General features: G+C 45.8%; 1 protein-coding gene across 1 annotated transcript; it reads left to right on the top strand.

Moving 5' to 3' along the window:
- The first annotated feature begins 123 nt into the window (after window positions 1-123).
- CTNNBIP1 (catenin beta interacting protein 1) lies at window positions 124-22434 on the top strand. Its single transcript, XM_079326304.1, has 5 exons — window positions 124-374; window positions 11175-11264; window positions 14273-14393; window positions 14822-14912; window positions 20531-22434. Exons 3-5 carry the CDS (start codon window positions 14298-14300, stop codon window positions 20587-20589), a joined length of 246 nt encoding a protein of 81 aa, XP_079182430.1. The 5' UTR covers window positions 124-374; window positions 11175-11264; window positions 14273-14297; the 3' UTR covers window positions 20590-22434.
- Window positions 22435-24382: the final 1948 nt, after the last annotated feature.

Below are 24382 nucleotides of genomic sequence, written 5' to 3'. Positions count from 1 at the left end.
CCGTTCCCCCGGCGCGGGCGCTCGGCCCCGGCCGCACCGCGCTGCCCGCGGGCGCGCCCCCTGCCCGGGCCCGCCCGCCCCTTCCCCGGGCCTGCCCCGCGTCCCACCCCGCGGCCCGCCCCTTCCTCCCGGCCGGCTCTGGGCTGCTGCCTGCGGCGCCGCCGCTGCCCTGGGCGCCGGGCCGCGCGGGTCCCTCCCCCGGAGCCGCCCAGGCACCTCCCTCGGGCCGCGGCGGTGACTCACGGCGGCGGCGGCGGAGGAGGAGGCTCGGCTCGGCTCGGCTCGGCTCGGCTCGGCTCCGCCGCTCTCGCCGCCCGTGCCCAGCGCCCGCCGCCCGAGCCGCCGGAGCGCCGGGGCCGCGGGCCCCGCAGCAGGTGAGCGCGGTGCCCTTTGTGCGCGGCCGCGAACAAAGGCTGGGCGGCCGGGCCTCCGCTCCCCGCTGCCGGCCGGCAGGGCCCGGCCCCGCCGCGCCGGTACCGAGCCGCCTGTGCCGCCCGGCTCGCTGCCCGGCAGGTGAGGGTGTGCCGGAGCCGGGCAGGGACCGCAGCTGTCCCGTCCGTGCCCCGCGCGGCTCGGGCAGCGCCCCGTGCCCGCCGTGCTCCGCATCCCGGCCCCGCCTGGGAAGCGCTTCCCTCGGGGTAATTCCTGCCCGCTCTAAAAACTGTGTTTTAGAGCCTCTTAATCGGCACTCGGTAACTTTCGGCTTACATGGACGGTATTTGTTGGCACGCGTTAGTTTTTTACCTGTTGGGAAGATAGGCGAGGGAGGGACAGCATCGCCCTCCGGATCAGGATGTGTTGGTGCTGCCGAGACTGATCCTCGTGTGTGCTCGGCGTCCAGATGTGCTTCATCAGGGCGTGTTTGCCTCTCAGGCTCGGGTTTGCTTTCTCTGCTAGAAGAGAGTATTTTGCTCTGTTGTACATCATCTTTTATTTGTCCATTCCTCATCTTGGCATGTGGGACAGGATGAGCTTTGATGCTGTGTGAGGTGAGCGGGAGACATTCTGCAGATGCCAGGATTTAGAAACAGAAACAAAACACCAAACTCCAGCAGACTTTGGTGGCAAGTTAGGTGTGCTAGTTCACAGTCTGGTCCAAGCTGGCTCCAGTATGGTGAGAGGCATGTTTAGAGAGTATTTAAGAACATATTTTAAAATACATTTACAAAATCCTACTATATTTGGGGTTTTTTTTGGCTGCTGAGCTTGCAGACTTTCCATTTCTTTTGGCCTTGATTATTTTTGTAGCTTGTGTGTGATGTGAAATAGCCTGCTGAAGGAGAACCTCTATGTAAATGGGGAAAAATGAGGATAAACATACATTTGAACGGGGTTTATTTTGAAAGTACAGGTATTCAAGGTGGGGGAGCATTCAGAAAGCTATGTATTACTTTTGAAAATACGGGCTGGTTTTCTTACCAAGATACAAGCTACTTCTGCCTTGACAAACAGATTCATCTGGAAAATGGTGACAGGTGTACTTCAGATGCATTTCTGTCGCTTCACTTTGCCCTTACCTAAAAAAGCATCATCAGTTTTTTGCATCTTGGGAGAAACTGGCAGTTCCCTCAGTGCAATTTAGAGTTGTTGGGGATTTGTGTGCTTAGTTGATGTGGTACACAGAAATAATAAATCTATGAAGAGGTGTGCTAGGACTGAACAAATGCAGAAGCAAAGACCATTTTGGAAAACTTAATTGGTAATGGGTTGGACCCGAATCTGATTTAAAGCAGTTTTCTCTTTGAGTTCATTGTAAGCCTTGCAACCAGTTAATAGGAAAGTTACTCAGGGCAGAAAAGTGCTTTCAGGATTCTTCTCGATGTCCAGGTGGGAAGACAGGGAAATGTTGAGCAGGAAAATGTCCCTGTGCTGATCCCCAGAGGGGCTGCCCTGGCAGGAGCTGTGTGGGCAGCAAGGCTGGGACTGACTGAACAGGAGCCTCTGCCCTGTGCTGACTAACCTGGGCAGTGCTCATGGGCAGAGCATCCTGTGAGTGTTTGGGGAAGCAAGCTCTCAACCCCAGTTTTATGGGAAACCTGTAGCTGTATCAGTTTCTGCTCCCTTCCATCCTTTCCCCCACCCAGGGTTTGTGAGGATTTCACTTTGCAGGAGGAGAGACATTTCCAAAACAATTTGTGTTGTTTTCTAAACAAAGCCAAAAGTGAATGGAAACAAAACCTAGATTTTATAATTGCTAACAATGACTGTGATACATATCTGCTGCCAAAAATTAAAAACCATCCTGCAGTTGCATATGGGCAAACAGAACTAACACCTAAACATGCCTGATGTGGTTAAGCTGTTCAGGGTTGATGCTTTGCCTAGGAAACAGCTTGTCAGAATTAGATCTATTTATATATGTTTAATATAAGTTTTTCCCCTCCAAAATGTTTGTCATCTCTAACCAACACAAACATTTATGGTTTTTACTAAGTATATCAGTTCCTAAGTTGGTTGTTGACTACAAAGCATCCTCCTGAGCATCTGACCTAGTTTGAAGCATCAAACATCCACCCCAGTGCTGTGCACAGAGAGGCTGTTGGAGGCTGCTGTTGGAGATGCTGGGAGAAACTTCCAGGAAACTTTATTTCCAAAAAGAAGGATTTGCTATCAGAGATATTCCTGTACGTGCACAGGGTAAGGTGTGTTTCTTTTTACTGCAAGCAGTCATCAGATTGGATTTCCTGCTGAAATGCAGCAAGGGCAGAGGCAGCTGTTACAGCTGCACCACCCCATTGGGTGTACAAGAAGTGATTGGGAAAATTGCAATCCTCACAAATCCTAACAAATGTGCCAATTGTTTATGTTCTGGGCTAAAGCTAAAGCATGATACAAGTGTGTGACTAGTCCCAGTTTTGATGGTGAATGTGCACCAAAGATATAAATTATTGGAATGAAAGTATTGTCACCTATTCCACATCTAGTGTTGGTAATTTAATGGTCTTTCTTCTAAGTACAAAGAAGAAATTATATGTAAATAGGTTTGAAATGTGCCAAAAGCTTTTCACCAAGTAACTTCATTTAGGAAGAACCCTCCCAAGCACTTTGTTCAGTGTTGTCTCTCTGAGAATGGAGGACTCTTGCAGTTCTTTTTCCCTTTGAAGAGCTGAGCCCTGTGCATGAAGCTTCCATTGGCAGGAGAGTGCAGTGAGCAGAACTGGAGGTGAAAAGAAATCAAAGATCAGCAAATGAACCAAAACCCATTAGTTAGTGGTAGAATAAGGAGAACACTCTCCTGACTCTCAGATTTATTTTCAGCCTTAGTGTTGAGGAAGCATTATATAACAAATGCTGAGAAAAGTGAGGAAAGCTCATTTTTGTTTCTGCTCACTGCTGGTGATCTGACTGTTACAGAGCTTCTGTGTGGCTTAAATGTCAGTCTGGATCCAGAAAGCAGAGTCACACTTCTTGCTTTTCAGTGAATATATCCAAGGTTTTACAAGTATCAAATCTGCCAAGCCTATTTCTGTTTTCAAAAATATTATAGGTATAATTATTCATGCTATTTAGAAACAAACAAAACAATCTAAAAATCCCACAAAAAACCCTAATAATTTCACTCCTTGCATTATTGGAATTCCTGTGACTAACTAAATGAGTCACTGATTGGGGAACAGAGATGGAGTCAGTAAATTTGTACAACCATTCCACTTGTCTCAGGATGTTCTGTGTAGTTCCATGCAAATACACAGACCAATAATTGATTTGATTTTCAGAAAGTCCATTTTCTCTGTGTTATGATGGAGCAATCTTCTCTGTTTATGACCATGACCAAGCTCAGATACCTTCTGACTCAGTTTATCCTTCCATTAAATTAGTTGACTACTTCACATGAAGGTGGAGATGTTTAATTAAAGTGTAATTGTTTTGCCTCTGAACTCATCCAGGTCCTGATTCAATGCACAGTGAAGTCAGTGAGGAGCTTTTAATTAATTTCCTTGAGCTTTAAATAAGTACACATGGACGTGCACCCTTAAAGGAAATGTGACCTAAATTTTTGCAGCAGAGTTGCTGTAAATGAGGAGTATAAATCCTGCAACAGCTTAAGGTAAACTACTGGAGGAAAGCTTTTTGTAGACCTGAGCAGGGGATGGTGCAGCTGCAGGGATCTCTGGTGCCTGTTGCCTTATTGATGTAATTTTAATGGATTTTCCTAACTTTGTGTGTTTGGATCTTATGTGGAAAACTGGAAATTTCTTTGTGCCTTGGCAGCTTGCTCAGTTGGTCGGGGGAGGCAATATCAGACTTCAAGATAAACATAGTTAACTGAATGTTTATGCAATACCAATCAGCAATAACACTTACAATATAATTAACTTTAAGAGTTGATGCCAAATTGAGAAAAATAGGAGCATTCATGTCTTCTTAGCTGCCTTTTTCAGGAATGTCTGCAGATGCCAAATAATACTCCTTGGTTTATGTGGAGTTCGTGAAAGGTTTTGCTTAACTTCAGAGGTCAGAAACATCAGGTTTTGCTAAACAGAACTTTTATTGCTGGAATCTTGGTCAGCAGCTACAATGAACTTGGTAAAATAACCCTTTCACATTTCAGACTGCAGCCATTCTCTTACAGTTTCACTGTCAAGTTCTTAGTTCAAAATACCTTTTAATCTTTAAATGAAGTACTGTGTGTGCAATAGCACGTGAGGCACTGCAGTTTAGACCCCTTGTTTTTCCTGTGTTCATTTCATTGCCCTTGGTAGCTGCTGCCAGCTCCTTCCTTTTGCTGAGCAGCTGACCATGATAGAGGTGTATGTGATTGTGCTTATGCTTTGGGAGCTGCAGACATCTGGCTGCACTTCCAGCCATTCTCTTTGCCCATTCTGCCTTAAATTGGTGGTGGCTGGGTGCAGTCCTGCTCTTGGGAGCTTCCTGGAGTGGTCTGGGATCTTGCAGTGCTTTTAGCTGGTGTCACAATCAGCCTCTCTGAGCATTGTTGTGAATGCTCTCTGGGCTAACTCCTGTTGTTGCCATTGTTCTGTGGTGCAGTTTGATTGATCTAAATTACAATTTTTACATATGGTTGCCTTTAGCATCTGTGTGTTGTGTCTTGCCTGTGATCCTTCCATTGTGCTCAGGAGTTAATCAGTCCCAGGAGTGATGGGAGCCCTGCAGCCCCTGGGTCCTTCCTGCAGCCCACCAGGGTTTGTCAGTGCTGGGGACTCTGCAGCTCCCACTGCACTGACTCTGCAGCTTTGTGGCACAGCTCATGGAATTAAGGTAACATTCAGAATTGTGGCTGGGCAGGAAGGAAATTGCATCCATTTTCCTGAGAAATAGGAAATGTCTTGAAGGCAAGATTTCCTTCCTTGCAATCCCACTTGGTCAAACATAGGGAAAGCCAAATGTCCATGGTGAAATTGGTGTGTAATTAGGAATTTGTTTTGAACTAGTGAATGTTAAAAGCTCTCTCTTAAAACTGACAAGGATTTTCTTCCTCCCTCCTCTCTCCATTAGATTAGACTTCACATTAGACTTCACAGCACAGTCTTGTTTGGTGACCTAAGATGGGAACAAAAATGCTTTTCTTGTGCTTTTTGTTTCTAGTAAGTCCTTCAGAGAAGGGAGGAGCTGGCATACTTGGCACACCCTACTGAGACCAATCTATGGAACACTATCCAGGAAGAGTCTCGTGGATTATTATTTTATGGAAGTCTTAGGAGCAAAAGTCTCTTGCCCATATTATCCAGTAACACTGCTGCTGCTCACAGGTCACTGAGGAGGCAGAGTTTGTGTTCTGGTTGTGCTAAAGAGATGATCAAGGCATGTAGCCATATTAGACAAAGAGCCATTAATTCTAAGTTCAACTCACAACAAGAGTTGTTAATAACAGATCTCTTTAAATGGTTTTGAAAATTAAACCTTGATTCAGAACTGAAATCTCTTATTTTTTTTTTTTTTTTTTTTGGTTATTCAAAGCATCCATGGGGAAAGCAGCACAGAAGTTTGTTTCTTTTACTAAAGAGGCAAGATGCCTAACATAGGGGCTGTGTTTGTCACGTTTTACAGCAGATTTTACTGATGTATGAGGCCAGAACAATGTTTCATGCTGTTGTCCAGTGGTTACACAATTTCAGTAGTCAGGAACTATTAACCTGAGTCTGTGGTCCTAAATATGTTCTTTGATACACTCTTGCAAAATACTAAAATGCTAAGTAGTCACCAACTTAATAACAGCTCACATTTTAATTGCTTTTAAAAATCTAGTTAGCCATAGTCTCTGTACTATAAAAGGTTTATGGGCATCTGCAGTGTGAAGTGTCTGTGCCCTGGCAGTAATGATGTTCAGATGTCAGTGAAAATTACAGGGCAGCACAGGTCACGTTTCCTTGAGAGCTGTCCCTGATACCTGGCTGCAGATCTGTGGGGATGAGGACCAGAGACATGCCTGTAGATAAATGTATATAAAATATGTGCACCCAGTGACAGAAAGCCTTTCTGTGGCAGCACCTGTGCTCTGCCACTCCAGGTTAAATGCAGCCAGCACTGCCTCCTTGGGCTGGCAGAAGTTGGGGAGTTCACTCCACAAATGGCACTTCTGGTCTTTGGAGGCTTTTACTGTATGACTGTGAATTGAAATCCAATGTCATTGTTATTTTAACTGCTTACAGATACTTACTGGAATTTTTCCTGTTCTCAATTAGGGTTTTGCCTGTTCTGATTAAGGATTTGTGCTCTAGGATGACCTTGCTGGAAGCAGGGGGGCTTGACCAGATGACCCCACTCTGATCCCTCCAACCTCAGCCATTTTGATTCTGTGATTTTAGACTATTCTTTTTTCATTTATGAGTAGTTAATAGTGTCTCTTGCTTTTTTTGTTAAAGTTGCCTGAAACACCAAATTTTTTGCTGCAGTTTAATACCAAAATCTGAAAATGAATACACTATTAATGAAACTGGTTGGGAGCATACTAAATATTGAAGTTCTTCACCATTAGCAGTGCTGGTAATTCTGACTGTTTCTATTTCCTGTTCCATTTTAAGTCACTTTGAGAATTGCTGAAGAGGCAGGAAAAGCACCTTGGGCACATGCACATACCTGCATCAGTGTTGACATTGCACTGTGTGGAGGAAGCTTCTTTTAGGTTCATTATGAAGAGAACCAATATCTTCCTTCTCCAGTCAAATAACTGTTTATCAGTGCTTGTATTCCCTGAGTGCAGGGTGTTTGTGTCCTGTGTATTGTTATTTTTGACTTTAGCTTCTCCACTGTAAGTGTCCATCTCCAGGCAACCCCAGATGCAGTGCTGATGGTCTGTAAATCCTCGGGGAATCCTGGCTCTGGTGCTGCCCCTTTGTGCAGAGCTGCTTTGGGAATGTGGCTTGCCCATGGAGCTGATTGGTGTGGGCACAGTTAGTGCTCCCCATGTTCCTTCTGCATGTTTGGGAATTGGCCTTGGCTCAGGTTCTGCAATGAGCACAGAACAGACCTGGGGACTGTCACTGGTGTCAATAATTAATAGCCAAAAATACAAAATACACCTCATGGGAGTTCCATGGGTAGCTATTTGTACCATGCATGGCATGCCAAACATATAAAGTGAGGTGGACACACTGAAAATCATTTATTGGTTCCTGTAAGTAATTGATCATTTTTACCTATTGTTGGTACTCCATTTTTTCACTAGTTTGTGTTCCCAGTTAATATCAAACTGTGAAAATGGTCCTAATTTCTCAGAAACAATTAAAGGCACCTCAAGTTTAGGTCTGTGTGCTGAAAACTTTATTTTCTGAAGTTTCTGAAATATTTACAGATAGATCCCTACAAAGCTTTGCTGTACTGTTCTGTTTTAATGATGGATGCTGGACACGTTTTACAGCACTAATTCTTCAGTGGGACACCTGGTAATTAAATCCTTGGCTATCTGTCATTAGTGCCTAATTTCCTGCCTGCAGATTTGTAGCTTTGGTTTAAATAGGGGAAGAGGTGCCAGAGCCTCTGTGAAAGGTGCCCGTGGCTGGGAGAGCAGCACTCTGCATCCAGCTGTAGGTGAGTGAAATATTGGAACATCCACTGGGATTGTCTCCCATTCTGGGATGCAATTTGTGTATAAACTGCTGCTTATAACGAGTTGTCACTTTTTAAAGAATTTTTGGCACATTCATCTTTGAAGTGTGAATACCTTTGTGAAATGAAAGGCTTTTTTTCAGGTTTTGTTGCTGTTACTACGTTTAATTTCAGAGGCTTCAAGTTGACTGACATGAACTACCTAAAACCCTGTGCTGCCTCTTTCAACTGTGTGAGATGTGAGGTGTCTTCTCCTTGAGAGAAGGGGGGAAATATCTGGTTTGTGTGTGCCTGAAGGTCAGGAGGCAAATTTTAATTTCATTAAAGTGATGATCATTATAGTAGGATTTTTAAAATTTATTTTTTAAGTCAGCTTGAGCATTGATGTAAGAACTTTTGGTATATTGGGAAGCTCTGTGGAATCCACTTCATTGCTGCTTTTGAAGTCCATTTTGAAAGGTGATCCAGCACTGGGGAGAAAAACCCCTGCTTGTGTCCATAAATGTTTCATGAATAAATGGCAGTGTTTGGGGCTGTTTCCTGGACTGTGGTGTTTCGTTAAAAATTTAAATCTAACATTTAAGAGATGTGAATCTACTGTGGGAGTTCCAGCAGTAAATTGACCTAAATCTGACACTGGGGTTCAGATTCTGAAGTCAGCTAGAAGGTAGCACTGAACATAGAAATGAAGACTAAAAAACCCTGTATTAAATATTTCAGTTCTTACTGTTCACCTATAAATAGGTGGCTGTTATGAATTCTTCATTGTATCCCTCTGGAGATGGGAATTAATCCAGTCTCCAGCTGCCTGTGACTGAAGGTCATGAGTCAGAATGAATTAGAGGAAAATTTGTAGCAGGGTTTTTGCAGACTCTGGTTCCTGAGTTCAGGTTTCAGGCTCCAGCTTGGAAGGTTTTTCTGGCTCTAACTGTTCACTGAAAAATGTCATTTGAAAATTAACAGGGCTTAAATTAGGGGCAGCATCCCCTTGCACTTGCAAGCTTCCCAGTATGACCATGTGGAGCTGTGGAGGGGAATGGCTTAACCTTGGATAATACCAGAGAGTCAAAGGGACCCTTCCTGCTGCTCTGAACTGCAGCAAAGGGAACCTGCAGGGCTCGGGTTTATTCACCATAACTCCTTCTCTGAGCTTTGTAATCCTGTCCCATTAATTGAGGGCTTTAACTGCCTCCAACAGAACCAGTCAGATTCAACAAAAAAAAAAAAAAAAAAACAATTGTGGCTGAACTAACTGCTGTTAGGTTTCTTTTGGCTGTAACTGGAAATGCTGCAAGATATTAAAGGGGTAGTCAGCTGGGACTTGGGTTTTAAAGAACTTGCCAGATGGCTGCTCTATGTACCCTAAATTGTTAAGACTGAATATATAAAATACTACATTTTCCAACAGCTTACTGCCTTCTTATTTTCTTCTCCCTTAATTTAGGCTGTGCAGATTCCTCAGTTGCACTCTGTGTTTTCCCATACCAGTAAAATGTGCTTGTTAGGGATTTCAGCATTACAGAGAACTGCAGTGTTGGTGGAAATATGAAATTTGAAGAACAGAAACTCATGTTGCTTTCTCATTGCATTAAATAAGCACGGCTCGAAATCTGAATGGGATGCTCAAATAACTTCCTTCATGCAAAATTTATAAAAATGGTCTTTTTTTGGTGTGTCTGTTTTTCTGTTGAGATGTGCAATTTTTGTTTATTTAACACGATGACAGGAGGGGAGTCAGAAGAATTTGGGAGTTCTTAATTATGAACTGATCTGTGACACTGTCCAGCAGAAAGTCCCTTCCAGTTTTAAATTCCTACCAGTGTAGGTGGAAGTGAAGGAAATACAGTTACCAGTCTGAAATTTTCAGTTGCTGTGTGTTGGAATCTTCTTCTGAAGGCGTTCAGTCAAAACAGTTCTTGCTGGTGAGGCTTGAGTTTCCCGAGGAGCTGTTTCCATCTGTTGGTAAAACAGACAAGTTAAACTGAGATTGACTACAGATTTCTCCTGTCTACATTTTTCTGAAGTGAAACCCCAGTAATGTTCTATACCAATTGGGAAAAAAGAATAAAAGGGAAGGCTGACTGCAGCTACAGTATTTATTCATGATGTGCTGTTGTGTCTGGGGTCAGGAATTGAAGAGAAAGCCACTGTGGTCCTTTAATTCATTTTTGGGAAGAAATAGATTTTATTTTCATTAGAGACTTTTCAGAACCAGTAACAGTGAGGAGAGGTGAGGAGGTATCCTTAATGCTAGTGGGAAAATTGGAAGTACTCAGCCTTACACAGCTTGGGTAATGTCCTTGTGAAGCAGCCTCAGGTTATTGCCTTGGCAAGGCTGGGCTGGCAGTGATGGCTGTAATGTATAGATCTTGGTTGTTTGTTATTCTGTCATGTGAATCATCTTAGAAATAAATGACAACTAAATTTTCTTGCCTGTGCCTGGCAAACAAGGGAGAATTAGGTGACCCAATTATGTCCATTTGCAGTGTGTTGGGTGCAGCAGGACAAGCTTGAAGCATTTATTCTTTTAACACAGTTTAGTGAAGAATGCAATCATTTCTAACACTGCAGCTTTTGAAATGCACAGGTCAGTCTTTGTGAGAAAGGGATGGAAAACTGGCACTGGGCAGCAGATGCACGTTTAGCTGCCAGAGGTGAGCACAGGCAGCCCAAACTTTCCTGTTGGCTCTGCACCTCTGCCTCACCCTTACCTGGAGAGACCAGTTCCAGATCTGATAGAGCAGGGCATTCTCTATGGCTTCAGCAGCCTTTGGCTCCCTTCCTGCAGTGCCAGCATCCAGGACACCATTCCCAGGAATTCAGCTGAGATCCCATCCCCTCTGTGCTGAGGCCAGCATGGATCAGTTGGGTTTGATCTGAAAGCTTCATAAGGAATGCAAAGCTTGAATGCAATTCATTCTCAAGTGATTGGGAATGTCATTGGTGTGGTCAAGGTGGGGAATCTTGCAGCTGAAGAACAGATTGATTTTGAAAAACTGTAAACATAAGAAGGTTCTTCTGTTTAACAGCTCCAGAGAAGTGAGCAGTTTGAATTTTACCTGGATTGTGTTCTAAAGCAGACTGGGAGTGAAGGTGTATTGAATTAAAGATCTTTCTGGGGTTCAGCTGTGGATGTTCTGTAATTCTTTGCTCATTTGTTTTCACAGGACAGTTCCCTTGTACGTTTTTCCCAGCTCCAGTCACTGCTCAGGGCTGCACACGTGGATTATCTGATCTCCTGTGGTTTCTAGAAGCAGGTAGGTTGGCACAGAAATCTGCTGTTTTGTTGGTTGGGGATGGGCAGTGACCACTCATCCTTGTGCCAGAAAGATCTGTGGGAATAAGCAGGGAAATGCTGCTTAAGGAGCATTTCATAATGTGCAGCATGTTAATGTAGCTTTCTGGAGAGAACAAAGTTGATAAGTGCTTTGATAAGATTTTTCACTCCTTCATTTGCAAATGTGGATCATGCTGTCTTCTGGGCACAGACCAGCTCTGTAGGTGGGTTTGGAAATTTTCTCTTGTAGCATATGCTGGGTAATGTTGTCATCCTAAACTGTGCCTCTGAAAGCTTTATGTAAGGAAAAACAGATGTTCACATTTCTCATGCTGGGGTCTCAGTGCTGGTTCAGGACCTTTGTCTTTCCACTTTGCTGTTGTGGAGCACCTTGAGCTGTGCTGGCAGGATCATTCTGTGGTGCAGGGACAGCAAAGTGCTGTTGCTCTCAAAGCTGAGTTTTACCTCTCTGTACATATCTTTTGAGCCATATTGAGGGCTTTTTTCCCTCATGCTGCTTACTAATTGTGTGAAGCATTCACTGAATGTGGCTTTAGGATTTTTATCCTTCCTGTTAAATAGGTGGCTTTGTGACAAACCCACCTTGGCTGAAGGTTACTTCAAAAGAGCCAGGCTTAGGTAGGGATTCCCATCACCCCTTTTTAAAATCTGAAAATTAATAAACAACTAGAAAATAGCTGTGGTGGAAAACAGTGAATAGTAACCAAACCAGGTCTTGTAATATGGGATGTGCAGAGGAATGCTGAGGTGGGGTCTCCCTCATGGGCATAGGGGCAGCTGTGGCATTTTCCTGGTACTTGGGGATGGTGCCACCTATTGATATCCCATCCATTTTGTTTTGTTTATAAACAATAGATGTCTTACTACATTTCAGCTTTTGTTGTTGTGATTTTTCTTTTCTAGGTTGTTTGGTTACTAGTATAGCAGCTTCCCTTTTCAAGTACAATATTTTATGAGTCACAGCCTTTCAGACTGACTGGGTATCTTGGTCAATGTTTATTGTTTTATCAGTCTCTGGTGTATGTAACTTGATGTCTCTTGCTCACTATCTTGTTTTCTTCATTGCTTTACTATTGTCATCATTTGTTAGCACTCAGTAAATTGCACTGTGGAGTATATACCTAATGGCATAATCCAATTTACTTACTTGAGTTGACACTACACAGAATTAAGGGATTGTTTAATTCCCCCTTCAGAGAGCAGTTTGCTGCTTGTATAAAACCCCAACAATCATCACCTTGCACATGTTCAGGCTGCAGGTTTCCAAGCAGAACCATCTATAACAAATCATCTTCATGCAGATCTTCCCCCTGAAACATGTTCAAGAAGGACTGGTGATGGATCTTTCTCACTTTTTTCTGCTGTTATCTCCATGCTCAGTAATGTGGGTGGCAAAGCCTGTCCCAGCAGCTGCTGCTGAAGTTTGCATTGCTTCTGACTCACTCAGGAGGGCCTGTGTGTAATTTTAAATGGTTTCCACACCCAGATTACTTTCCCTTAAAAGTAATAATGAAAATGAAGTGAGAAGAGAGGTTGGTAATGACTGCAGGAAAACATTACTGGGCAAACTGTGTTTGAACCTGCTGGGATGGAGCCTTCCCTCTGAAGCCCTGTGTGGGGTGTTCCCTTCATCACTGACATTCAGGAAATCACACTTATAGGTTGGTGTAGGACCAGACCCAGTCCTGGGAGTGAAAAGTGCTTGAAGACCTGATTTGGAGCCACTTTTCTGAGGTGTGTGTGGCACAGGAATGGCTGGGTCACACTCCATCCCCTCCTGGAGCACAGAGTGGTTTGGGTGGGAAGAGCCCCTCCTGTGCCACCCCTGCCATGGCAGGGACACCTCCACTGTCCCAGTGCTCCAGCCCAGTGTCCAGCCTGGCCTGGGCACTGCAGGGATCCAGGGGCACCCTCAGGGAGGAATTTCTTCCCAATATCCAGTCCAAAGCCCCTCTCAGTGAGTGAATCCATCCCCTTGTGCTGGCACTCCAGCTCCTGTGAGCAGCCCCTCCCCATCCTTCCTGTGGGGTCCCTTTGGGGGCACTCAGGGGTGACATTTCTGCACACACATCTCTGCTGGGGCTTGGGCCAGTTTGGGACACTGCTGGAACTGTGGGTTATTTGAAGCACCATGATTTTTTACATTTCAGGTTAAGGTTTTTACTATTGTTGCCTTTATAAACATGGTTCAAGATGGTCTTTAAGAGCAGCTGAAGAGAATGCATGAATGGTTTTTTTGTCGTGGTATACACCCTGTTGTGGAACTTAAATAATTACCAGATACTCATATAATAAAGTATAATCATGCTTTGTGCTATAGAATTTGGATAGCACAGTCTGTTTATTCCATAGCATAATTATTTTTATTACAAGAAGAAGCCAAAGTTCAGCTTTTCAGTGAGAATTTTTCCCTGCTCCTCTTAGCTCTGCTTTCTCTCCAAAACCATTTCATAAATTTAAATAACTTTTGCAGTAACACAGTGGCCTTTTTGTATGATATATAAAGGAAAAAAGAAAAAGAGGAGGAAGACTTGAGAGTTTAGATTTCACCCAGCTTTTGCTTAGCCACTGCAGGCTTGGTGGCTGTGCACTGTGCATCCTGTTTTCATTCTGCTTGTGCTTATTTATGGAAAAACCCCAAACCACGGACTCTTCTGTCAGGGTGATTCTTTCATCTGGTTCTGAGAATTCCTTTTCTACTCATGCAGTAATGTAAGCACAGATAATGAGCAGTGGGGATGTGAGCATGGCTCTGTGAATGTTTCAGTTGCATATGTAAGGCCCAGTTTAGCTGCTCACAGTTTTGAGGGTTTCTCTGGGGAAGGATGTGATTCCTTGCTCTCCCAGGATATTCAGTGATCTGCCCAATGATGAAAAGCAGGTATTTTGGAAATGAAACTTTCCCTGTATTTGCAATTAGAGCCCATTGCTATTGTAGCTTGTGTTTTGCTGGTTTTGCATCTGCAGGAAATCAGGAGCTGGCAGGAGGGGAATGAACCGTGAGGGCGTCCCCGGGAAGAGTCCGGAGGAGATGTACATTCAGCAGAAAGTGAGAGTCCTGCTCATGCTCAGGAAGATGGGATCAAATGTAAGATGCACTTCCTGGCTCATCCTTTGGGGCTTTGCTTTGGGCTCACTGGGACAGTGCCTGTGGAGATGGGCAGGTGATGGTCTGGCTTTAATGCTGAGCTGTTTTAGCCATCCTGGATTTAACTGTTGTCAGTTAAACACAACTGATTTTTGCTTAAATATTGTGAGGCTTGTGATGCCTGGAAGTGCCATATGCAGATAAATGATTTCAGGTTTCATTACTGGAAGAAGAGCCAGGGGAAGCAGCTGCTGTGACACTGACCCTGCCCCTGGGTTCCTGGTGTCCCGTTCTCTGCTGTGCCCTTGCTGGGGTGGTGCAGGTGGTGGGCAGTGGGCAGAGGCTGCTGTGCTGCCTGTCCCTGCAGCTGGTGCCTGCAGTGTGCTGCTGCTGCCTTTGCTGAGCTGAGGTGTCCCCTGTGCCCACAGCTGACAGCCAGTGAGGAGGAATTCCTGCGCACCTACGCGGGGGTGGTGAGCAGCCAGCTGAGCCAGCTGCCCCAGCACTCCATCGACCAGGGTGAGTGCTGCCTGTGCATCCCCTGGGCCCCCTGTGCATCCCTGTGCCCCCCTGTGCATCCCTGTGCATCCCCCTGACCTCCCTGTGCCCCCTTTGCATCCCTGTGCATTCCCCTGACCTCCCTGTGCCCCCCCTGCCCCCCCTGTGCATCCCCCTGACCTCCCTGTGCCCCCCCGTGCATCCTCTGTGCCCCCCCCGTGCATCCCCTGGGCCCCCTGTGCATCCCTGTGCATCCCCCTGACCTCCCTGTGCCCCCCTGTGCATCCCTGAGCCAGCTGCCCCAGCACTCCATCGACCAGGGTGAGTGCTGCCTGTGCATCCCCTGTGCATCCCCTGTGCATCCCCTGTGCCCCCCCTGCCCCCCTGTGCCCCCCCTGTACCCCCCCTGTGCATCCCTGAGCCAGCTGCCCCAGCACTCCATCGACCAGGGTGATGCTGCCTGTGCATCCTTGTGCATCCCCCATGCATCCCCTGGGCCCCCCCGTGCATCCCCTGTGCATCCCCATACCCTCCCCATGCCCCCCTCTGCCCTGGCCCTGCCTCCCCTCTGCCAGCCTCAGAAAGCACCACCTGTAACCCCCCTGGGTTTCCAGAATAGTGTGCCACCTGCTGAAACCCATCCTGCAGCCTGGAATATTCCAGTTTATTCCAGTTTTGTGAATTCTTCGCAGAACTCTTGGTAAAGGACTGTGTGGAGCTGCTCTGAGTCCACTGATCTCTTCTGAACCTGAATGTCTCCTCCTGGATTCCCCTCCCTCCCCTGCACAGCCAGATCATGTTCAGAAAGTGCAGTTTGGTATTGCAGGAACAGTGTAAGGCTCATGCCAGAAAGAACTGAGCAGAAATTTAGTCAGGACCTGAGACATGTGGAAATCCATTACAAACACAACCTGCACAGACTTGCTGCTGTGCTCATTCCTTGCATAGCTGGGGGCTGATGGAGGTGGAGGTACTTGAAGAATTCTGAGCCAAAATACACAACCTTCCTGCCAGTCTAAAGTGAGAGTTTTCTTGTTGCTTGTCAAAAACTGAGGTAGACACATTCAGTTTAGAGACTTACTGCAGTTTGCATTTTTTAGCATTACCCTTAAAAGATCCATTTTTCACAGTGATATCTATGCTGAATTACCTGCACTTTGGCAAAGAAAAGGTGATAAATCAGAAGTCCAGCCAGGGGACACAGATACTTCCTACAGTGGTGCTGAAGCTGTAGTGTGCCCTACAGACTGAAGCAACTTTAATTGATTCTCAGCACTTTGATTTCCCTTAGCAATCCCCCCAGGCTGCTGGCAGTCAGTGTGGTGATGCTCCTGTGCCCTGTGCTGTGTGCTGGGCTCAGTGAAGCAGGAGCAGCTGAGTGTGGAGTGTCCTGACACCTGTGGCCCTGAGGGAGATCCATCTCCACTAGATGGCATTGCCTGTGCTGGAAACCCTGCAGTGCCCACCCTCCCTCTGCTCCTGCTCCAGCATTGCTTAAAGGGATTTTCTTCCTGCTTCTCTGTTTCCATTGAACCTCCTCTCCAGGATTTATTTTTCCTTTACACAGCTTGTCTTACACAACAACAACAAGAGGTGTTGTTTGGGGAGTAACTTACACCAAGTTAGCACTTCAGTGCATTTCAGAGCCTTTTGTTCCACAGTAGGACAGGTTGCTCTCAGCTGACTTGTCCCTGATGTATCTTTAGAGCCATTTTCCTCCAGCAGGCACAAAAGCCACAAAAATTCCACATCCCCCTTTTGTCCCAAAACCCAGAATGAGGCTGTTGGCCTGAGCACTCAGCTTTGTTGTGGACCTGCAGGTTCCTGTGTCCCCTGAGGTGCTGCAGGCTGGCTCCAGTTCAGGAGGGTGGTTTTGGTTTGTTGGGGCTGCCTTGACAGAGTGTGGAGGGTGGATGGTGCAGATTTCTGTAGGTGCTTTGCAGTGTCTGTTGAATGTTTTTGTATTTCCTCTCTGTGTCCATGCCCTGTGTCAGGCTGGTGGCCCCTGAGCAGGACCTGGGCAGGATTCTGAGCTGCTCCCTGGGGTTCCCTGCTGTGATTGCTGAGCACATCTGGGGGAGCCCTTGGTTTGGCCACAGGGAGTCACTGCAGCCTCTGTGGCTGTGGCAGGATGTGGCAGAGCACTGGAGGAAGGAGTTCTTGCTGTCCCTGCTGAATCCAGGCTTGTGCCACCAGCCCTCCAGCAGCCACTTTACTGTCTCAGACATCCATGAGACTCTGTTTGTTGCCTAAGATCCAGCAATGGAAGCTAATTTGGATCAAAAAGGATCTTAGAATATCTCTAATTTTTAATCAAGCCTGAAGGCTAAGACTCCCCTTTGGTTTATGCTTATTTTTACTGGAAGAAGAGATATGATAATTGAGTCTAATATCAATGTCATGCTCTTCCTTTTTTATAACCATTTTGTTTCTCATTCATTGTTAACACCTGTATGAAAGTGCAAAGTCCAGGGTGTTTTTCTTTACTCCAGGAGCTGTTTAGCTGACATCTGTGGAGTGTTTGTTGTTTGTCTTTAAGGTTCCAAGAATAACTGAGGAGCCCTGAGGCAGCTCAGTTCAAGCAGTGTGTGCTGGAGAGGAGATGGAATCCTGGGCTGTTGTGGGGTGTTCACACAGTGCTCCTGCCTGCATTGCAGCAAGAGCTCACACAGCTCACCCTCCATGGAACTCAGGCTTTCTCACCTATTCTGCAGTAGGAGCCAAGTGCCTCTGAGGAGGTTCTGTGCACAGGAGCCTCTGCCATCAGCCCATGTCCCTGCTGCAGCTCCTGGCGTTTCCAGGGGTGGCTGCCCTGGGCTGGGAGCAGTGCAGGAGGAGCAGGGGATGGGATTGCTGAGACCTGGGTGGCTGCAGCTCTGTGTTCCTATAGCAACAGCAGAGAGCTGCTGGTGCCTGCAGGAAGCTGCTCCCTTGGGAGGCTGAGCTGCAGCCTGCAGCCTGCCTGTGCCTCTGGGGCTCCAAAACCACCCCAGTGCTCAGGGCTGGACAGGGCTGCTGCAGGGGCAGGTCCAGCCCTGCTCTGTGCACTTGCATTTTGGAGAAACAAGGCTTGTTTGAATCTGCTGCTGCTCTCAGCAGTGCAGGGTGTATTTTTAGAATGCCAGACTAGGATGCTAATACTGGGAATTTAGGGAAGAGTTAATGTTTAGAAGATTGTTGCTGGAAGGTGGTTGAAGAAATATATTTATGCAAAGATCTTGTGTGAAGTGAAGAATTTCTTTTTTTAAATTTGGCAGCCTTTAGAAATTCCCAACAGGCTAAACCTTCTGATCTCTAAATGTTTCTGGGGTTTAATTAATTCTGCAGGTGACTACAAGCAAATCAGATGTACATATCTATTTATCACTCCAAGAGCACTTGGAAGCAGCAGCTGGGAGAGGTGTCAGCCTCCTCTCTTGTGTTGAGGTGGTGTGGCTTTAATGCAGCTGTACCTGCTGGGTTCATTGTCTGCAGCCAGGGAGGGGAGCTGGGGTCTCTGAGCTCAGGGCACCTCTGCAGCCTTCCCTGCTCTGCACTAAAGTCACTTCACCTTCAGCTCAGCTTGGCTTGCTAGGACTGAAGAGCAAGTCCTGTAAAAGAACTCTAAATTCAGCAATCCAAACAACTGCAATTAGAACATAATCTCAGTGGGATTTTGTTGGAAGCTAGTGGGGTAAGATTGTCAATATTACTTTCTAAGATAGGACATAAGCCCACCTGTTAGTTATTGTTCATTTCTAGCAAGAACGAGGGTGAGAAAGCATAAGGCAGAAGCAGTGAGAAAAGTATCTGAATGTCTAAGGGTTTGTGACAATTAATGCTTTGCTCATAGAAGACTGGGAATATTTCACTGGGTATGTTGTAAGTCTCTGTTTCAGGGTAGAAATGTGTGCCCAGAAGAGGGACAGCTGTGGAGAAAGCAGCTGTGTGCATAGATGCAGGTCAGGTGAAAGTGTGCCTTTGTCATTGTTCTATACATTAATTGCTGGAAGTGCAGAGCTCAGTGCAGGATGTGCTCAAAGCAATCCTGGTTCACCATCCCATTGTCCCAGTCACAGTCTTGGCCATGTGCAGCTTAACTTTATAACCTGGGCTCTGCTTTTTGCATTATTTCTCTTGCTGAGTAAGAAAACATCCGTTGTGGGAGCCAAGTGGGGCTGCAGGAGCTGCTCTGGCCCCTGCAGAGCCCAGCCCTGTTCTCTGGCAGTGGCTGTGTCTGTGCAGCAGCACTGGGGAACTGTTAACCAGCCCCTCGTGAGCCCTGGGTGCTTTGGGTTACAGGGCAGGGCTGGGACAAACCCTTTGTGCTCAGAAATGTGCATGACCTTCTTCTGGACTAATTCACCCATCTTCTTTTGCTGGGGACACCTGCAGACCTGGGCAGGCAGCAGCAGAGAGCTGTGGGGTCATCTGGGGAGGATCCCCCTTCCCTGGGTGGGACTGCAAGGAAACCTGTGAGAATTTTGTTCTTGTTTAGACACTGCAAAGGGGAGACTCTGGGCAAACAGTCAGATGTGTTCAGGAGTGCAGCTCAGCCTGTGCTGGGTGATGTCTCCCTGGTTCTGTGGCTGCCACACAATTCCAGCTGTTCCTGCACCTTTGGGGATGTGAGGAACACTCAGTGCCAGGGTGCAGCTGTTCCTGCACCTTTGGGGATGTGAGGAACACTCAGTGCCAGGGTGCAGCTGTTCCTGCACCTTTGGGGATGTGGGGAACACTCAGTGCCAGGGTGCAGTTGTTCCTGCCTTTCCTCCTGCATGCTGCTGCATGGGGCTCTCCCTCCCCAGCACTGAAGGGTTTGTCACAACCCTGGCAAGTGAAACCCTTGTTTTTCTTTAGGGGCTGGTAGTTCTTGCATGGTTTAAGATCAACAAGGCAGCTTGTTAATTCTGAGCTGGATCCTGGTGCTGTATCATTTATGTTTTGATCAAGGAAGAAGCAGTTTGTGCAGGAGATGAAAAGGGAGATGGCTGCAGGGCTTCTGAATGCTGGCAAGAGGCTGCACCAGAGCAGTTTTTGATGTAGTTTTATATAAGATAAGGGCCCTACATATGAAAAACAAACTACTACTGCTGGGTCCTAATATTTCCTTCTTTGAGTACATATAACATATCAATTGTGAAGTGTTTCAAAGTAAGTGCAGTTGCATTTCATGAGCATTGATTTAGCTTTTAAGGACATTAGCAAGGGGAATTTACAATCATTTTGGCCACTTTTCCTGCTATAACGACTGGAGAGCAGATTAGATAAGTGAGAAATAGAATTTATATGGTGAGAACAGATGAGGCATTTTTATTAGTCCTCTTTTACTTGTGTGCAGGTGTATAGGTAGAAGTTTCTTGGGGCACAAAACTGAGATTTGCTTCTTGATGTGCTTCAGGTAAAAGACTGGAGGAATTTGACATGCTGATGGTCTGAGTTGAATTTGAACTTTGCAAAGCCCTGGAAGAGGATTCTGTGGAGCTGAGCAGTTGCCTGGCTGGGACAGCAGTGCTGGTGCTTTTGGCATTCCCCAGTTTGTCCTTTGCTTTCCTTTGGTTGTGTGGATGTGTAAATGACACTTTGGGTGCTGCATCACTCCACTGCTCTTTGAAGGAAGCAATTATGGCACAGCTTTCCTGTTCCCATTGTTGTTGCAGGTGCTGAGGATGTTGTGATGGCATTTTCCAGATCAGAGACAGAAGACAGAAGACAGTAACTCCAGGACACCTGAACAAGACAGAACTGGAGAGGACAGTGAGATCCCTGAAGATAGAGGAGGATGGCTGAGCATTAATAAGTTCCTCTGCCCACCCTAATTGTTCCTTGGTATTCCTTCTCCTTTGTAATGTTGTTTCCCTTTGCCCAACCCTCAGAATGCATCTCACAGCCATCTCTCCCTGTCAGATTTTGCAGCTCAGCCGGGCTGTGTTCATTAAGGACAAACCTGAAGGTGTGGTTCTGGTTGGCTCAAAGGGACAGGCTGTGGTTGGATTAAGGAAGGCAATTGTTCAAACTTGACCAATGGAAACCTTTTATCTCACATTTTGTTTTATATTTTAAACAAAGTCTCTTGACATCCTACTTCTAAAGAAGCTTTTCATGCTGTGGTGCTTATTTAGGTCAAACTTGTGAATTTGAAGAGGGTTTGATTTGGCTGCATAGAACTGGAAGCAACTTGTGATTGGGTGACAATGCAAAAGCTTTCCCTTCAGTTGGCTTGCAGGTATTTTGCTGACTCCAACATTTTCATTGCAGGAAGCTGATGTTTTGGTGCATTGTTTATTTCTTTATACTTATTGACTTGGGGGGGAAAAGACAGATGTGCTTTGCAATATTTATTACATCTACACACATATAAACGCTTGCTTTTGGGGGTTTGTTTTGGTTTTTTTGATTGGCTTTGAAGTCATGGTTTGATTTCCTTTTGGCTGCAGTGTTTCTGATGCAATCAGTTTTTCCATACTCAGCTGCTCTCTGGCCTGGAGCTCTTTTGGGAGCGTGTGTCAGAGCAGATCTGGGTCAGGGGTGCACCTGGCCAGGCTGGGGCTGCCCAGCCCTGCTGCTCTGGGGGCTGTGCCAGCCTGGCACTGCTGCTGCCCACACAGGAGCTGCAGGTGTGCTGCAGGAATTGGGACAGGGAGATCTGAGGCTGTCACTTGAACTTGCCAAATTTGTATAGACAATATGTGAACTTGTTTAAAATACTAGAGTTCCACTTTAACCCCTTGATTGCTGCACAAGACTAGCTCTCACATTAGGAACAATTAATGATCATTAACTTAAATCCAGCTTGCACTGGGCTGTAATCAACTGAAGTTTCTAGTCACTTGAAGAATGGAAGCTGGTTTCCCTCCCTGCAGCTGTGTGGTGCTGGGACATTCTCTGGAGAGCAGCCTGTTGTGCTGCTCTGGCTGAACACTCTGAGTGCACAGGGGACACTCAGGTCTGCTCCCTGCAGCTGCAGGGCAGCACAGCCAGACCTTCACAGACTGAGGAGCTGCAGTGGAGCTCCTGAGGTGCACTGATGTTCAGCAATCTGCACATAGTTCCAGCACTGCTGCCTAAAACCAAGCACTTCATTTTCTCTCATGTGTGCAGGTGGTTTTTACAAAACTTCTGGATTTTGCTGTGGGTTGCACTGATTTTGAGATGTTTCAGAATCTATTAAAGCTGAACTCAATTTACCTGTTCCTGGTTCTTTTCCTATGGTTGTTAATTATTGACAGTAACAATTCTAGAATCTGTGAGAACATAACCATTTTCATGGCCAGAAATTCAGCTGACAGGATGCTGTTTGGTCTTCAAATGGGAGAAGAGCTGGAGAGAAACCATGGACTGTCTGCAGAAGGAAGAATGGACTTGTGAGCACAAGGAAGAAATTATCCTGAGCAAATAAATACTGTGTCATGAGAATAATTGTACATCTATTTATGAAAACAGTCCTTTGGATTCAGTTGCAGCTTTGTAAAAGTTCTATGTGAAAGTAAATCTTTTACCCCTTTTTGTTGGGGCCAGATAAGAAATTTCTTTATTAAAATAAAGCAGGAATGAGCCCAAAGGATTCTCTAGGTTTTGACTTGGTTGCCCAAGAAGCAGTTCAATGTGAATTTGGGGCAGAGGGGGCAGCCCTTAGAGTGTGACAGGGGGTCCAAGTGACTCTGGCTGCTCTGGTCCCTCCCAGTGCTGCCATGGCACTCCTCAGCAGCTGAAGCTCTTTAGGAAGAAAAGGAAACTGTTCATGGTTTAATCTTTTCACTAAAAATGTAACTCTTGGGAAGGAGGGGAAATACAGTTTTTAATAGCTACTCTCATTTCATATTGATTTATTGGCTTCACCTTTGAGGAAGACACAGGACATCAGCATGGTGCACTTGTTTATTTGTTTGTACATATTTCTCTGGCTTTGCTGTTGTGCTTTTGCCTTCTCAAGTAAACCATTACTAATAAAAGCAGGAAATCAAATGTTTTAGAGGCCAGAGTTGAGCACTGATCTAATTTGAAATTGGTTTGTAACTAGAAAAGGCTTTGTAGTCCCATTATCAAGCATACAGTGCTTAAGGCATTCAAAAAGGGAGTGGAAAAGCTGTGGAGGCATCTTCCAGAGCTCTTTGGGTGGTCTTCTGGGGAGAAATGTTCCTTTAGAGATCCAAAATGTGCTGCTGTGCTTTGGCTGCCAAGCTGCTCATCCCTCTCAAACACACTGTGTTTTGCAGAGCTTGAGGAGAAGATTGAGAGCTGAGTCCCACCCTCCTCTCCCCAGGTGGGCAGCAGGTGCTGCAGTGTTGGGAGCTCCTTGTGCCTGAGCATGGCCTGTAGGAAATGAAAGTGTTGCTCCACCATTCACACAGGCCTTGAGCTTGATTCTCCCAGCTCCTAAAATAAACCCTGGAGTGACAGAACATGTGAGCTGGAGGCACAGCAACACTTTGGAAGGAGATACTGCCTGAAAGAAGCGTGGAGCACAAATTAAATTTAAAAAGCACTTGAGATTTTTTGTTTCTTTTTCTACCTAAGGTAAGTAGTTACTAGAAGTTGTATCCTCCATGGCCTGTGTGAGAATTTCTAATGCTTGACCACTAAATCTGTTTCACTTCCACAAAGTCTATTTTCTAATTCACCAGCAGCCCGAATAGCTCTGTCAAAGGCTGAAGATTTAATGGCCCATGAAGTAAAAGACCCATCACCTGTAGCAGAGATTGTCTAAATGAGATATTGGGATCAGATGTGGGATCAGTTCCTGTGGCTGTTGAGAATCCCTCACCAGAACAGAACAGTGCCATGTCTGTAGTTATCATTCTGCACTGAAAAAAATAAATAAATAAATAAATAAAGAAGTTAAAAGGTTTGAATTAAATGTATAAAATCTGTTGGAAATTATTTTATCAAATACACTGAGTGCCCTGGCAGGAAAGGAATTTAGATTCATTTAACATCAGTCCTTCAGCTTTCTTTTTGGTCTCTTGCCTCCTCAAGAACTGTGGCAGAGCTGACAGCAAACAAGGCTGCAGGGCACTGGGACCAGCTGCGACCAGGAGTGCAGGAGGAGCAGTTTCTGCAAGTTCTTTGAGGTGAAATGGTGTTTTTTTATCCTTAAAGATCCTGACAGTAAGGCCTGGATGAATTATTTCAATGAAGTTATGTGGTGTGAATGGCCTCACACAAAACTAGCTTACAAGAGTGTGAAAATGTCCAATTTCAATAATGAGGAGCAGGCACAGCACCAAGGAGTGATGGGTGGACAGGCAGCCTCAGGTGGTCAGAGGTTTGCATCCTGCCAAGTCTGTGCTCTGTGGATGCTGGAGCAGTCAGGAAATGAATCCCTGGATGGCTCTGGAGGTTCTTCCAGAGCTGCCTGAGACTTGCTGTAGTTCCAGACACTTGGCACTGCAGGTTCCCTGAAACCTCCTTGTTCCTGATGTTTTTCAGTGTTACAAATACCAAAGTGCTGTGTGTCAGGGAGGACATTGTTGTTATTAGCAAGGCAGGATCTGGATCTGTCCCAGACTGAG

Source organism: Erithacus rubecula (genome assembly GCF_903797595.1).
Source record: "Erithacus rubecula genome assembly, chromosome: 24".
NCBI lineage: Eukaryota > Metazoa > Chordata > Aves > Passeriformes > Muscicapidae > Erithacus > Erithacus rubecula.
This window is presented reverse-complemented; position numbering and strand designations above follow the sequence as displayed.

Bases quoted from the DNA above. Each gene is read 5' to 3' on its own strand.
- CTNNBIP1 (XM_079326304.1), top strand. From the start codon at position 14,298: ATGAACCGTGAGGGCGTCCCCGGGAAGAGTCCGGAGGAGATGTACATT. The intron at 14,394-14,821 runs GTAAGATGCACT...CTGTGCCCACAG, and splicing joins TCAGGAAGATGGGATCAAAT to CTGACAGCCAGTGAGGAGGA. The intron at 14,913-20,530 runs GTGAGTGCTGCC...TTGTTGTTGCAG, and splicing joins CCAGCACTCCATCGACCAGG to GTGCTGAGGATGTTGTGATG.